We start from the raw sequence: 15,000 nt of genomic DNA, 5'->3' as shown, positions 1-15,000 counted from the left end.
CATAGTAACTCTGAGCAAACGTGTCGGTATTTCTACTTGTATTTGGCCATATTTATACTTGACGACGGATATTACGTTTCAAAAGTTTAAGACGTCTAGCATAAATACCGCAAGCAGGGCAGACGCATTAACAGTCAAACGAATTGAACGTTCGAAGTTAAGTGCGTCGAATCGTTGCACTTAGGAGATGTATTGGCCGTCTCATACGTTAAAGCCGTCTAGCAAAAAGACGGAACGCACTCAAAAGCCAGGCGGTTTATGCATCTAGGCGCTTAAGACATTCTCTAGAATAAATAGGACTTTGACAAAGACGTCATTCAGTCATTCAGTCGCCCTTTGATTAGAATATATGAAGTTTCAAACATTTAAATGGCGCAATAGTCAGATATGAAATGAAAGTTAGAAAAACCATCGGAGTTAGATCAGCAACTTAGGCTCCGCTCACACGTATCCGGATATTTTTAATTTTAATTTCTTTGCGGATTCGCCTTCCGTCCACACGTATCCAGCGAATCCGCAACTTTTTAAATCCGCTCTCCACAGTGAAAAGTTTTGAATCCGCAAAGAATTTGGAATTGTGTGGACGGTCGAATCCGGTTTCTTTCAAATCCGATGACGTTACAAACTCAGATCCAGTCTTCGCCGCGTAAATATTCAACATGGCCGCTGAACGAAATGCTATCGCACTCGCACGCCTGATGGCGCATGTTCCGTTGACAAAAGTAACAAAGGAGTCCTGGATACTAGAACGAATACGGATATGCGTGGACGGGAAAATACCATTTGAATATGGATACGTGTGGACGTGAAAATTTTAAATTCACAAACAAAAAATTGCGGATTCAAAAATTTCCGGATAGGTGTGAACGGGGCCTTAAGCAGTTGCGAGGAGACATGGAAATACCTAGGCTTGAAAGGGATTCGAATCCATGCTGCACTGCTCTACTACTTGGCCTATTTAAGCCAGCTGGGAGATGGGTAAGGAAGACCTTACACAGCAATGACCAGAACCCAGGTTGCTGACCAGGGGGGTCAGGGGGGTGGGGGGTGTTCACACTCGCGGGCTCAGAAACCTGGTTGTGGTAATTTTTATTTAAGGTTTTTCCATCACCTCTTCATCGCTATCGATTTTGAAGTCACCGCCGTTCAAACGCATCGACTGTAAGTTTAGAGACAGTAAGATTGTCTTAAACATCTCTCCAGTCCTCCTCTGCTCCTGAGTGAGTCTAGGGTGTTTCAGAATCTTCATTAAGTAAACGGCAACTCGTTCTCGAAGCTAAAATTAAAGACAAGGAATCATGAAATTTAAGAAATGACGACAGCAACGGAAAAGTCACTTCAAAATATAACTTAGCACAGCCTTGAACATTTCGTTATAATTTCTTGTTCACGTTGTAAATTATGGGCCACAAATCCTGTAACTGGATTGGCACGCACAGTTGAGAAGTGAAGATAAAGAATGAAGTACTAACAGAAACCCATAACGGTTGAAACGTGTAACGGCCCCTAGTGTGCTGGGAAACAAGCTTCTGAATATTTAATTTGCTAAGTACCATATTTGGAACAACAAGAGCGAGGGGTTTCCAAATATGGTACTTAGCACGGAAACATTCAACCAATCAGTTCGCACTGAATATTCGGAAGCTGTGAGCGCGCGTTACACGTTTCAACCCTTATGGGTTTCTGGTACTAACGACTACATTCGTCAAAACCTCAAAGTTTGTTATTTCGCGTCGTTGTTTTGTAGAGTGCGGCAAAGAAATGTACGAAAATGCGTGCCAAACGTGCATTTCCATTTGGATGACACTTAGAACAATTTTCACTGTTAAGTTTGTCGTTTGCAACTGAGGAAGGGCACAGGGCTGGAGCAGTGGTGAGAGCACTCGCCTCCCACCAATGTGGCCCGAGTTTGATTCTCAGATCCGGCGTCATATGTGGGTTGAGTTTGTTGGTTCTCTACTCTGCACCGAGAGGTTTTCACCGGGTACTCCGGTTTCCCCTCTCCTGAAAAACCAACATTTGACTTGCTTTGCGTTAATTGTTAATTTCAGTTTACAGTGTCCCAACTAGTGCGCCAGTGCTAGAACGACTAGACACTTAAATAAAGTTCCTTTCCTTTCCTTTCCTTTCCTTTTTAATCTAGGACTAGATTAGTAGCGTATGTCATACATGTATGTAGAAAAAAAAATTAGAAAAAGTTGGGGAGAACGATATTGAATTTGGGTCAGTGACTGAAGTGCAAACGCACTTGAAAGGTAACCGAATAGACCTCTTTCATAATGGCGGCCAAATAAAATATTCTTCTGTTTCAATGCTAATAAGCATTTCTAGCCTCGCTACGACGAGCAAATTTCAAACAATTTTTGTTTCAAAATGAGGGCAGTAAGTCAAATTAACATAAACACAAAAGATTGTAAAAGTGGTCGCCGAAACGGAAATTAGCGTCGGCGTCGTCGTTTCTCAAATCCCCACTAACAGTTTCACGGCGGGTGATAGAACGTAAGTTTCCTAAGAGTCCTTAATTTTCTATTTCGAAGTTAGGCGAACTTGTCCCAGCGTGTGAGAATTTTTCCAAAGGATTGGGGGTATAACGGGAAATTAAAAATACCCAACGTAAGTCGTATAGCACTGAGGAGAAATTCGCAAAAAATACCTTGGGTCCTCCACCTGTGGTCAGCACAGACTCTAGAATCTTCTTGGACCGTGCGTGATGAGCCAGGTGTAAGACAAAGAACGACATGTCAAGGTCAACGCTCGAGTTCAACAGGAACACCAATAACTTGCCAAACTGCGCAGAGAAAATACAATATGAAGAATTTTAGTCATAAAGGTATGCATCTGATACCTTTGCAAACGATCAATTATAGCTTTTTGCAATTTTGGGTATTGGCTTTCTGATGAGTACGAAACAGAAGAGGTAATGATGACAAAATCGGTGAATACAACGATTAAGATGGTAGCGATGATGGTGCCATGAAATTGAATTACCTAGAGGTCGTTTTCTGAAGAAATACAGACTTACCTGAGCTTTCAAAGAATCCTTGGATACAATGAACAGCTTGTAAATTTCTCGCTTTCTCCCGTCCTGTATCGAAAAGAAAAAACTTTTTTGAGATGAAATTTCACTAGAAATATAAATTAAATGTAACTTTCATAAAGAAGACTCATCCCATGGACTCACTTCGAAAGAAGTTAAATGAAAGTTTGAAGTGGCAAATAGGAATTGAGTGCCTCTTTTTGAGAACACACATGTTAGATGAACAGATAGGGTGATTACCGCCAAATTTTATTTATCCTTTGAAAGGACTTGGACATTTCACAGAACCAAACAGTGGAGCTCACAAGTGAAATCAACAGGAGACCCAGACTGGTACAGTAGAAACAGCACTTACTAGGCACGCGTCGAGAATTTCAAGAAGCAAACTAAACAAAAACTGCGCAAACTCCTTCTCCACAGCTGCACCAGTCACTCTTACTAAGCCAGGCTTCAGCGCATTGTGAACATCCAAACGAGCAGACGAGGAGTGAAAGGCAATAAAATCAACCGGAAGAAAGAACGTCTTGCAGTTAACTATAGAGTTGACAGCTAATTGACACGTGACTTCAAAGCGGCGCGTTTGTTCGTTGGAGTTGGCAGTCGTTGGCGACTTCCTCAGCTGACTGGGATCCAGACACGACTTGAAATTCTCTCGGTCAAGATCGACCCAGCATGAAACTGGTGTGAATGAGGGAACTGGATCAGCGTTGCTGTTTGGAGAACGAAAGGGTAATCTGCAAAAAGGAAGGCTTTCAACAAAGATGCCCTTTCACAAAATAAATGAAAAGCGGACGGCCTGTTTTCCTCTCTTAGGCTCAAAAATGACATCGACGAGATTGAGACCTATAAAATTACGCCATATTCGGTTTCATTCGTAGAACACCGGCTAAAATGCATAATATCCTTGACAAATTAATACTGACGTTCTATAATCGTCACGCACGTTCTTGTTTGCCTCAATTCATCGACGAATATGATTCAAAGCCCCGTTTGAATAGACCATATCCGCATTCTTAGTATTGGACTGGAACTAGCTTGCAATGGAGGCTAATGCGGGGGAATCTTTTCAAATGTAAATACTTTTTTATATATTCCCCTGCATTAGCCTTCATTGCAAGCAAGTTCCAGTCCAATACTGAGAATACAGATATGGTCTATTATCATTCATTCAAATTATTTCCCCGTTTCTGATTGGTTAAGACCACACGCATAATTCACCATAACCAGCTCCTGTTCACCAAATTTGGAAAGAAACTTCGACATATTGAATCAATGACGTTAAAAGTGCAGCCCGGTGCAAATTATTGAACCCTTGACCGAAAAATGCTGGGGACGAAATTGTGTTATTTTTGTTGAGCAGAAAAATGGGTGCGAGTAGGTTTAGAAGTTTGAGCGAAGAAAATATTTTGAATGAATAATAAAGCAATTATTGAATGAGGCTTTCGTAGAATATGAAGAATTCTGCAGATCTCGGAGCCTCGACCTGCAGAATTCTTCATATCCTACTCAGCCTCATTCAATAATTGCTAATTATCCATCTAAACTTGTCTGGCTAGTTCTCTCAAATCTTAGGGGTGTTTATTCACGCCAGCTTTGTTCATGTATTAACCGCACACATTTAAAGCAAAACTGAATTACGTCTCACCTCAACCCAGATGCTTTTGCCTTTTTGCCAACAACCACGTCTCCTTTGCTGACCTCTTGAAAGAAATGCAGTGCAACTTGAATGGCCAAGAAACGAAAATATCGCGCAGAGTATGACGTGGAAAGATCGTGATCTGCGGCAAAAGATGCACAATTACTCAAAAGAGTACCTAGTAAGGACAAAAGTGTTTGAATCTGCCGCAATCGATTTAATCGCCTGATAACACTCTTAACTTCCAGAAAATATGCCGGTATTTAAAATTTAGACTACCACCAAAACTATGGCTTTTCCTTTTTTGGAGACAAGGGTTGACACCGTGGAGCGTAGAACTGCATCTGCGCCCTACCAATGTCACCTGGGTTCGATTACCGGCTTCGGCGTCGTCTGTTGCGTTTTCGGTCATGACTCGGGGTTGCTGGGAAGAAAAATCGAAAGCTCCTCGCGGACGTTGAATACATGACCTTCCCGTTACAAGATCAGGTACTTTACTAGTGAGCTTTAAGAGATTAGTGATAGTTAGGCCATTAAACTAGGTTCATTTGACAACTGTCCTGCTATAATCAAATGCTAGGATTGTCGAATGTAGCATTCTAGCATCTGTGATAAGGAAGATGGTAGATTTTAACCCTGGCAAATGAATTATTTTTCCTGAACAAGGGCTAAGAAGCGGAAAGTTACCTTTGTTTTTGTGATCCTGTTCCTCAAGATGTTCCAAAGCAATTAACAAATCTTCGAACATTTGGAAATACAAATTGCCATTGGTACTGTAGAGAGAAAGGTTTCAGGTACAACAGTTATTATGTAAACAACCAAAGACACAGCTTTTTACAGCATCTTATTCCATCGGATCAGCCAAGAAAGCAGCTTCACTGTGTTTAAGACTATGATACACTGGCTGTTTTTCCTCTACCATAAATCGGTGGCTTGGTTCCTAATAACATGGGTGACAAATTACTCCTTAATTTTGGCGCGAAATTTCAGCGTTATTTTTTTGTAATTTCACATGTGAAGTTACAAGTTTCCATGGCAACTTTTTTCTACGGTGCCAAAATGGTGCCTTTTGGAGATAACGCGCGTGAAATTATTCCCTAATTTCACTCGTCACCATTTGATTACCCATACTTATAATACACTCAAGAAAATTATTCCGTTCTGATTGGACGAGGACAGCAGAACTTCAATGATCCTTCTTTGAGTGTGAGAAGACCAACAAAAGCAAATTGTGTCTGGACTGCTTGTAGTTGCCTCTTTTTGAGTCAAGTACGCGGTCGTCGAGTAGAAACAAGGACGGATTGGAGCAAAAGGCCCCTCTCATCTATACTTGACAGTTTGACGGCTTTGAGAGAGAACAAAGTTTGGCAGCAGGCTAAATTTTGTCGTCACCGGTAATGCGCTGCTCTCTCTTCCCATTAGGGAGTTTAAGAAACCACGACGGCTAAGGCGACGAAAACGTCGGTTCAAACTATTAGTTTGAGCTATCCTAGGTGTTTCACGATGTTTCCACCTTGTTTATGTTTTACAATATGGGAGAAGTATGCTGTAACCAGATTGGTACGTACGGTTTTAAAGCAAAGAGAGAGAGAAGGTAACATTCAATGAAGTTTCTCCACGTTGTCGTCAAAATCCGAAAATTGGTCATTTTACGTTGCTGTTTTGATGAGCACGGGAGAGCAATGTACAAAAAAGCGTGCCGCACGTGCAGCACGATCAGTTTTTCCTCTTTTAACCAATAATATTACTGATTTTTGGCGTTGTCCTTGCCGTAGCCGTCTTCTTTTCTTAAACTCCCTGGTGTCAAAGCTAATGCAGACGATACATCAAGAGAAACGCAACAAATGGCTCTACTTTAACACGTACACAGTACCTGCATGCTTTCCTGACAATGCACACCACAAATTGTTGCAAATCTTCAATAATGCTATTAACTCCCGTGACGCTTGAAGAACTCTTCTCTCGGCTAGAAAAGGATAAAAATATAATAAACAATAGTTGTGGTTACAGACACCTTGGTTTTGGGGCCTTCCGGACGGTAAATGGCTTGGGTTTGGTTCACCTCAGGTTTCATGTTACCCTTGGAGATGCACAGTTCTGTTTTTACGTTTACCTTTCAAGGCCATATGAAAGTCGTTCTAACAAATGAATGGTTCATTGTTGTATGCTCAGGTTGTCGTCAAAATCTAAAATTTGATGATTTCACGTTGTTGTTTTGAAGAGAACGACAATGAAATGCACGGGTATTCGTGCTGCAAGTGCAGCACGTGCATTTTTCCTTTTTTAACCAATAATGTTCTTAGGGTCGGGACACACTAGGCGATAAGTCGCTGCGACACGCCGCGGGGAGAAGTCGCCGCAAAAATTCGCCTTGTGTGACACGGTTAATTTCATGAAAATCATTGTCGCTGCGGCAGAATTTTGTCGCCGCGATCAGTCGCACGAATTCAAACCAGTTTGAATTCGTGCGACTTATCGCAGCGACAAAATTAGCGAAAGCAGCGTTGTCGCATCGTGTGTACACTTCTGGCAACAAGTCACTGCGACAAAATATAAATGAACCAATGGGAGAACGTCATATGGTCAGCCATATTGAATTAAAAAACTAGTTCACATTCCCCCTCATACGAGATCACTGCGTGTGCACCGAACAGGCGTCGTGTCGCAGCGACTTGTTTTGCAAGTAGTACACATGGAGCAACTTGTCGCAGAGACATGTCGCTGCGACTTGTCGCCTAGTGTGTCTCGGCCTTAACTGTGGCGTTGCCTTTGCCGTAGCCGTCGTCTTTACTTAAAACTCCTTAATGCAAAAGAAAACGGCATTATTCGCAACTTGAGCAGGGAGTGAAAGGTTTGCTGCCCCTCAACATTTGTTTTTTCACTGATTATTTTGCTCTGATTGACAAAGATATTCTGGATATAACCTTTGTCGGTCTTGCACAATGCAAAACCCATAGATAACATTGCACAGGGTTTCCAACAGTCCATGATCAACAGCTTGCAGGCACAGGTCATCCACTTTTATAAAAAGCTGACATAGATGCTGAATAAGCAGATGGAAAAGATTTGGCTTTAAAAGACTGTTCTCCAACAAGGCAAGCAGAGGAACCACACCCATTGGCCGAACAGACGTCGCAAGATGTCGGTCCTCAGCACTCGAATAATCACTGTGGATAAACAGAACCCATTAAGCATGATAATGAGCAAATTAAAAATATAGAAATCTCGATCAAAAAAGTAAAGTCGAGACAATACAGAAAAGAAACGTTCACGGAAAAGGGAAAACGCGAAAAGGCAGGATGTACTTTGTCGTCAAACCATGAAAATCCTTATATTCTCTTTTCAGTATCTTTTGATATATTCAGTGCTCGATCTATAGCGCTGTGAACAGGCAGGAAACTGACCTCAAATCAATTGGGCAAAGAGTACATTTCAGCCTGATGTTAGGCGTTTTCCTTGAACAGTTTCCTCTCTATTGTCTCTCAAGTTTTCTCTCTATGATCTCTCGAATCATCAAACTGACAAGAAGAAACGCCTCAAACAAAGCAGTGGAGAAATCCTGGAATCTGACAAAAATTGTGTCTCCATTTGTATTCAAAATCAAGGCAATGGTAGCCATTGCATGCAGGAGCATTCGCGGTTGTTGTATTTAACCGATGAAAAGTTAAAGAACAGTCTGCCATGCATCATGATGGCTGGCCAGCAAAACGACTGTTTTCAAGCTCAAAATCCTCTTTCCAAGGAGCTTAGGAGAGGACCTCTTAATGAAGAGCTATTCGCCCTTGTCACACGGCGGCCATATTGTCCCGGGAGACCAAAAAAGCTTTGTTTTACCAAGCCAAGCCTCGCCCCCATGATTTCCACTGCGAGGCTTGGCGTGGTAAAACAAAGCTTTTTTGGTGTGTTGTGTGAATTACAGGCTATAAAATATCTCTCCAACACCAATAGACCACTTTCGATATATTAAAATTCAGTCCTAAACAAAAGGCATCATCTCGAGGCTCTGGGGAATAAATATAAGGATTTGTATGAGTTTATTCCCCAGAGCCTCGAGATGATGTCTTTTGTTTAGGACTGAATTTTAATATATCGAAAGTGGGCTATTAGTCTAATTACATAAATTAGGATAATTTCATAAATGGCGATCACCTTTACATTCTCTTGTATTTATGTTACTTATGTTACTTCTTTTGAAATTTCAGTGCTCGTATTTATGTTACTTATGTTACTTCTTTTGAAATTTCAGTGCTCGTCGTAGCGAGGCTAGAAAGGCTTATTAGCATTAAAACAAAAGGATATTTTATTTGGCCGCCATCATGAAAGAGGTCTATAGGTGATTATTGAAAATTCTATGCGCTGATTGGTTGCACTTGAGGTGACTATTAACTTAAGTTATTTTTTTTCAAAATGTCTGCAAGCGGTTTTGTCGAAGGTAACGGACGAAGAAATTAATTGTTTTTAAGAAAATTAAGAAAGTGCATTTTTTTCAAATAATCACCTGTGTAATTATACTAAAACAATTCGTCTCGGTTTTTATTCATCGATATTCACCTCGCCTTCGGCGAATAATTGTTAAATATTCATCAAACGAGGAAACCCGTACGAATAAGAAAGTTAAAACTTACAAGTCCTTGTTTAAGTCGACTGGCCAATCGACAAGCAATGACAAACATCCCTCAATTAACAATTTAGTGACAGCATGATCGTACAGCTAAAAACATGAAGTAAAAACGACATTACCAGACAATCAAGCACTTCGATCGCATGACTTCCCCTTAGAGAGCTTGCGACCTACGCTTGGAGGGAGTTGAAAAAACGAGCCAATCGTGAAATGCCTGTTGCGCAAACGATTTTGAGTGGTTTTCAAAACAATGCAAGTTAACAACTCAACAATAATAGGATATTTCCGAGCTCATGGGTGCGAACTTTTTCTTATGAAAATTAGTTTTCATTCATATGTAAAGTAGAACTAATTTCCATCACAAAGACTCGCTTTGAAGAGGAGACAGACATGAAGATATAACTCCAAAACGAAAAAGAATAACTTAAAAGCTCACAATAGCTCCAAGTCAAAAAGAGTACACACTCCAGTAGTTATGGAAAACAGAAAATTCAACAAAAGGTCCTCGATGCCACTGAGCTTTTAAGAAGAAGTTAACATAACTTTATCTTTAAGTTTTCTTTATAAGCCGTTTTGTAGGTGGGGTCTGACCACCAAAGCTACAGCGAAATGTTCTAACTTCCTTAAATCAATAATTAGTGTCGGTTGAATGTATCTTTGATATAAAAAGCACGATTGTGCACTTTTTTCCTTAAAAAAAAAGATTAATTTAATGACCAAGTAGCTTGACCAATGCAAAATTTCTTTGGAAACAAGAATGGAAAGCAGTTTGTGACGTAAAATTGAGAATACAACCATTGTACTTTCGTATGATCTTGAAAAGTGTTCGCAACTTGTTTCACGAACCAATATTTGGCAAGAATTAAACAAAGCTTCTCCTTATTCCCGCCAAGGAAACTCCTAATATCGGCAGTAAACAGCTCAATTACCCAATCACATTACTGCATTTCAAATGACGTCAAAGCTCAACTTTCCAGAAAGCTCCATGGGGAGATGACGTTGTTTGCATCCGCGTTCGCTAAGCCAATGAAAATTCGCGCTCATTTGTTCTTGTTTGATAAGCCAATTTATTATCGCTGGTACAGACCTCACTGCGTTCGGTCTGTACTGGCGACCTCGGTCAAGATTCTCCCATACAGACCTCCCGCTCGGTTAATAAGAACTAAGAAATGTTTTGTTTGCGTTCCATTGTACTTTTCACATTACGGTCGTGAATCCAAATAACTACTAGTTCCGCCAAGTTTACGTGGCTTGCACGGCACAGAAAAAGCGAAATTCTGGGTAACAATGCTGGCATATGTTTGCTTTGGGATGGGGAGATTAATATTAGGAAAAAAAATTATTTGAATTTTGGTGCACTTTAAGAACACTCGCATAAATATTTTTCTCGAGCAATGCCCAAGTCATCATCACTGAATAAAACTCTTCAATACTAAACAACCAGTTTATCTTAGCAACTGAGTTGGCTATACCTGGTTAGCAAGCAGATGAAAACCATGAATCCGCAAGAACTGCTCACATCTTTTTGGCTCCGCTTTTTGTAAATATTGGAACAGTATCTGAAAGAATCACAGACCAATCTATAGCCAAATTTGACAGTCAAGTATAGAAATTCAGTTTATCATATGGAAGCTTAAGTTTGATGAACATCAAGGAGTGCCCCATGGAGTTTCAACGCCAACAACGTCTCTAAAACAACATAGCATTAGGGTCTGTTGGTCTTCTCGTCTGGTCTGGTTTTCTCCTAGTACTCTAGATACACTCTCATATCATTGCATGTAAAACTTCAAATCTTCAAATATATATCTACATGTTCCAGTACTCGGCAAAGTTCCCGTTGACGTAAATGTGGTTGTTCTTGCTAATGTGGCTTCGTACATCGTGTGTACACCATAAGCCTTTTTGAGACATCACTACCAAGCCGGCCACATTTTGCTTGAGAATTCAGGCCAAACTACAACACCGAGAAGTCCGTGTCCTGGGGCCCATTTCTCAAAAGTCCCGAAACTTTCCGGGCCATTTTCGGGCCTCACAATTCCCTTTGTATCGCAAGAACGGAGAGGATTTAAATCGTCAAACTTTACAGTAATTTTTCTTTTTGTTACCTTGAAAACATGTCAAAAGATCGGCTTTGCAAAACAAGCGGTTGCCAGTTTCATAAATGGCTTTTCGGGCCCGAAAAGATATCGGGACTTTCGAGAAACGGGCCACTGCTCTCTTCGAATAGTGTGTGAGATCTTAAACGCCCCACAGGGTTTATGAGCAAGGGATGCGAGACGGGGCCTATGGTTTATAATCCTTATCCGAGAAGACTGGGGAGTCTAACCATTTGCGGATGTAATTACAAAGGAAGCCCTTTCTCCTCAGTTATTTAAAGACCCTGAGTGTTGGTCCGGCCGGACATTTTGATCCCGCGATCTCCCGCACAGTAGTTCGATGCCCAACCAGTTGAGCAAATCGGTTATTCCGTGTCTAAATTAAAGAACGAACGCCCGCAATAAATATTGAGAACGCTAATTTACCTAACATATCGGACAATGATTTCAAAAGGCCTATATAATCTTTGCAGGATATTTGCATGAATGGCGTTAAAATAGCAACCATACATGCACATGGCGTGCTAATATTCTGTTTTGTTTGTTTTTTATTTATTATCTCTTTGAGTAGGTTGAAGTTTTGGCAGCTATTCAGCTGATGTGGACCTCCCATTCTCACCACCTATACACTCACAAAGGACAGCCAAAACACCGGAGGCTCCATCCCCTTCTCTTCAAGAATAATGTCTGGGTTCTTTAGCGTCCAACACGGAACTTATGAACATGGAAGACATGCGTGAGACGGGGCCTACGGTTTATAGCCCTACGTACAGCTTATAGAAGGCAGCACTTTTTCCTCAGTTATTTTAAGATCCTGGGTGTTGATCTGGCCGGGGATCGAAGCCGCGACCTCCGGCGTGGCAGCTCAATGCTCAACCAACCAACTGAGCCAGCGGTACTTGGTGTCTATCACGTATTAAAAATAATCGTACAAGTAAGATTTACCCGTATCGCAAATTCCCTGACATCGTCAGAATCGTGGTAAGCCCATACCAGCATGTACTCGGCCTTCAGCACCTCACCAATCACTGCTGGAACATGCTCAGAGGGTAGATTAAATAGTTTCATCTCCAAAAGCTTCATAAGGCCAAGTCTCAGTTTGATCATCGCATCGGCACTCTGCACGCAACCGTCCGAACGATTCGGGCAGTACGTCCTACAAGAACGTTAAATCGTACATAAGCGAGGCTTAGTAACAACTTCAACCTGGTTTTCAATCGACTGTCTGAAGTACATAAATACATACATACTCAACTGACCACCGGCCATGGGGGCTTTTCAGAGCCAATGAAACGTAATCAATGTTTTAGCAGAAGAGAAAAACCAATTTAGCTTTATCTAACCAAATCGATTTTTAACACTAATTTGTGATTTTCGGATAATACATACGTAGTGGAGGACTGAATGCCAGGAAATCCCTCGAAAACCACGTAATCATCAGTGGAACTGGGATGAGCCACACTGCTGCGCAAAGAACTAAAATCCGATTCATTGATCAATTCATATTCCATAAGATCCACACTGGACTGTTCGTCCCGACTATGCACGGAACCATATCGTGTGATCACCATGGGTTTACTTCCCGGTATGCTAGACGTACCAGGATATGACATACCCAGGGGAGTCCCTGGGCTAGGGACAGGTGAGGGAGTCTTTTGAGAGTCCGTCTCCGAGAAATGGCTTTCATGAAGAACAAGGTCACTGCTACTTAGCCTCTCCCCTCGCTTTCGCTTTGGAATAGCCATATTGAGATTTCCTCCTCCATTAAACTGTGCAGCGAGCCCCTCCTTGGTTAACGAATCATTACTGTTATTTCTCTCTTTTGAAAAACAGTTGAACTCAAATGCACGTCTTTCCTCAACGGCCCTGGACACTTTGCCAGAGAGTGTCCCATATGAGAGAGACAGGGCGGCAGGCCCCGTATCTAACCTGGCCGAAAGAGACTTGCTCAGTTGATCGACATCGAGAGGGGAAGTTGCTGAAATCTTTGAAAAACGTTCTTGTTTCAAAAATGTCTGAGCATAACCGTGTGTGTTGCTGCGTTCTTGTTTTCTGAGGGACTCGAAACTTAGCGACCGACGCAGAGCACCTGTAGGAAGGCCCTTCATTGGACTGGGGAACTGAAAAGGATTCGCAGAGTGTATAGAGCGAACGGGTGCCGTGCGAGGAGACGAAATGGTGCCTCTTTTTACCGGAGATGGGTTGTTTGACAATGGCACTGTGAAACAAGAAATCAAGAACAAATGCAATGAGGAAGTCATTTGCACGACTGCACACAAGTTTAGAAACTGTTGAGGCTGCTAACAGCACTTAAACCTCAATTGTTTTTTGGTTGCCATATAATTAATGTATTTCGCACAAAAACAATCAGCTGCAGAAACCACTTCACACGAAATTCAATTATTCATAATATATGCACACGTGAGCACAAATGGCAGTTTGAATATTTCCTCAATTATAATCACTGCTGGCTGGATGGCTGAATTATGGTCTCGTATAACTTTCATAACTTTTGACAGGCAAACAACCAATCACTGGCTGAGAAACGTGGCAACCCTAGTTGAATAGGGTTACACAAAGTTATCGTGGCATGTCATCAGAAGCTTATGACCTTCAAAATGTCATGCGCTTTTGATGCCATCTATAGTTCCTTAACCTCACTAACCAAAGTCAAGTGAATGTTCCCTCAGATAGCATCTGCTCGGCGCATGAAGAACACGAACGTCATCAGTGGGATGAACAGCTATGAGAAACTCACACACAGCTTTGAGAACAGTCAGATCAGGCGGATTCCCCATGACATTTTGAATGATGTTTACATAAAGGGAACTGATCACACGGGGAATTTCTTTGCAGCCTTCGCTTTGGCGTTCCTGTAAATTAAAGAAATAGCGGCTTCCAGTTCCTATGGAAATTCGGTGATCTAACCCGAAGGTCGTGGGTTCAATTCCCACCCTGGTCAGAGTTTTTCTCTGTCCTTGTGTGGGCCCATTTCCATTAGTAGGGGCTACCGCTCACATGGTTCGTATGGAGTAAAAAAACCAGCACTTCATATTACACTCTAATCAGTAAAGTCTGTTTAAAACTAAGGTTCGTTTTCTTCTTATTGCAGTCCATTAAAAGCAAACTCACTTCCAGCGTTTTTGAGCTGTTCAAATCCCTTCAACCTATTGACTCCTGCAAGTTCCCCATTGACGAGTAAAATCGTCTGGCGTTAGACACACTAAAATACTCAGGCGTTAGACAGAGTAAAATACCAAGTCTGGCTTGTTTAGGCCGGTTCAGGCGTCGAAGGGTTAACCTATTGTCTCCTAGTCCTGAGTGAGACTTTATGTGTCTAACGCCAGACGTGGGGGGCCGGTTTAAGAATCCTTGGGTTAAATCCGCAAGTTCTTAAGATAGGACCCTCTATAATTATTATAATTATTATAATTATAATTATTATAATAATTATTATTATTATTATACTAATTTAAAATTGAAATCTCGCGCGGCAAGCAGCAACGATTAATCTTGCCTCCGATGCAAACATTTTTGTTGCTGATCATGCAATCTTCGTCACGCATGTTCACTGAGGGAGACTGCGTGACGGAGCAGAAAAGTACAAGGA

General features: G+C 41.5%; 1 protein-coding gene across 1 annotated transcript in view; it reads right to left on the bottom strand.

Annotated features, from left to right (window-relative positions):
• The window catches only part of LOC138027945 (lysosomal-trafficking regulator-like), a 61,394-nt gene that overhangs the window by 20,017 nt on the left and 26,377 nt on the right, over positions 1 to 15,000 (bottom strand). The window contains exons 22-34 of the mRNA XM_068875575.1: positions 14,056 to 14,263; positions 12,780 to 13,608; positions 12,336 to 12,546; positions 10,767 to 10,853; positions 9,299 to 9,384; positions 7,598 to 7,840; positions 6,547 to 6,639; positions 5,361 to 5,446; positions 4,683 to 4,815; positions 3,393 to 3,771; positions 3,023 to 3,085; positions 2,654 to 2,788; positions 1,112 to 1,276 (exon numbers count right to left, since the gene is read on the bottom strand). Coding sequence (XP_068731676.1) covers positions 1,112 to 1,276; positions 2,654 to 2,788; positions 3,023 to 3,085; positions 3,393 to 3,771; positions 4,683 to 4,815; positions 5,361 to 5,446; positions 6,547 to 6,639; positions 7,598 to 7,840; positions 9,299 to 9,384; positions 10,767 to 10,853; positions 12,336 to 12,546; positions 12,780 to 13,608; positions 14,056 to 14,263 — 2,718 coding nt within the window. The remainder of the gene's footprint in view (positions 1 to 1,111; positions 1,277 to 2,653; positions 2,789 to 3,022; positions 3,086 to 3,392; positions 3,772 to 4,682; positions 4,816 to 5,360; positions 5,447 to 6,546; positions 6,640 to 7,597; positions 7,841 to 9,298; positions 9,385 to 10,766; positions 10,854 to 12,335; positions 12,547 to 12,779; positions 13,609 to 14,055; positions 14,264 to 15,000) is intronic.

The sequence above is a fragment of the Montipora capricornis genome, chromosome 12 (genome assembly GCF_036669925.1).
Source record: "Montipora capricornis isolate CH-2021 chromosome 12, ASM3666992v2, whole genome shotgun sequence".
Lineage (NCBI taxonomy): Eukaryota > Metazoa > Cnidaria > Anthozoa > Scleractinia > Acroporidae > Montipora > Montipora capricornis.
Note: the sequence above shows the minus strand (reverse complement) of the source record. Positions and strands in the feature narration are given on the sequence as shown.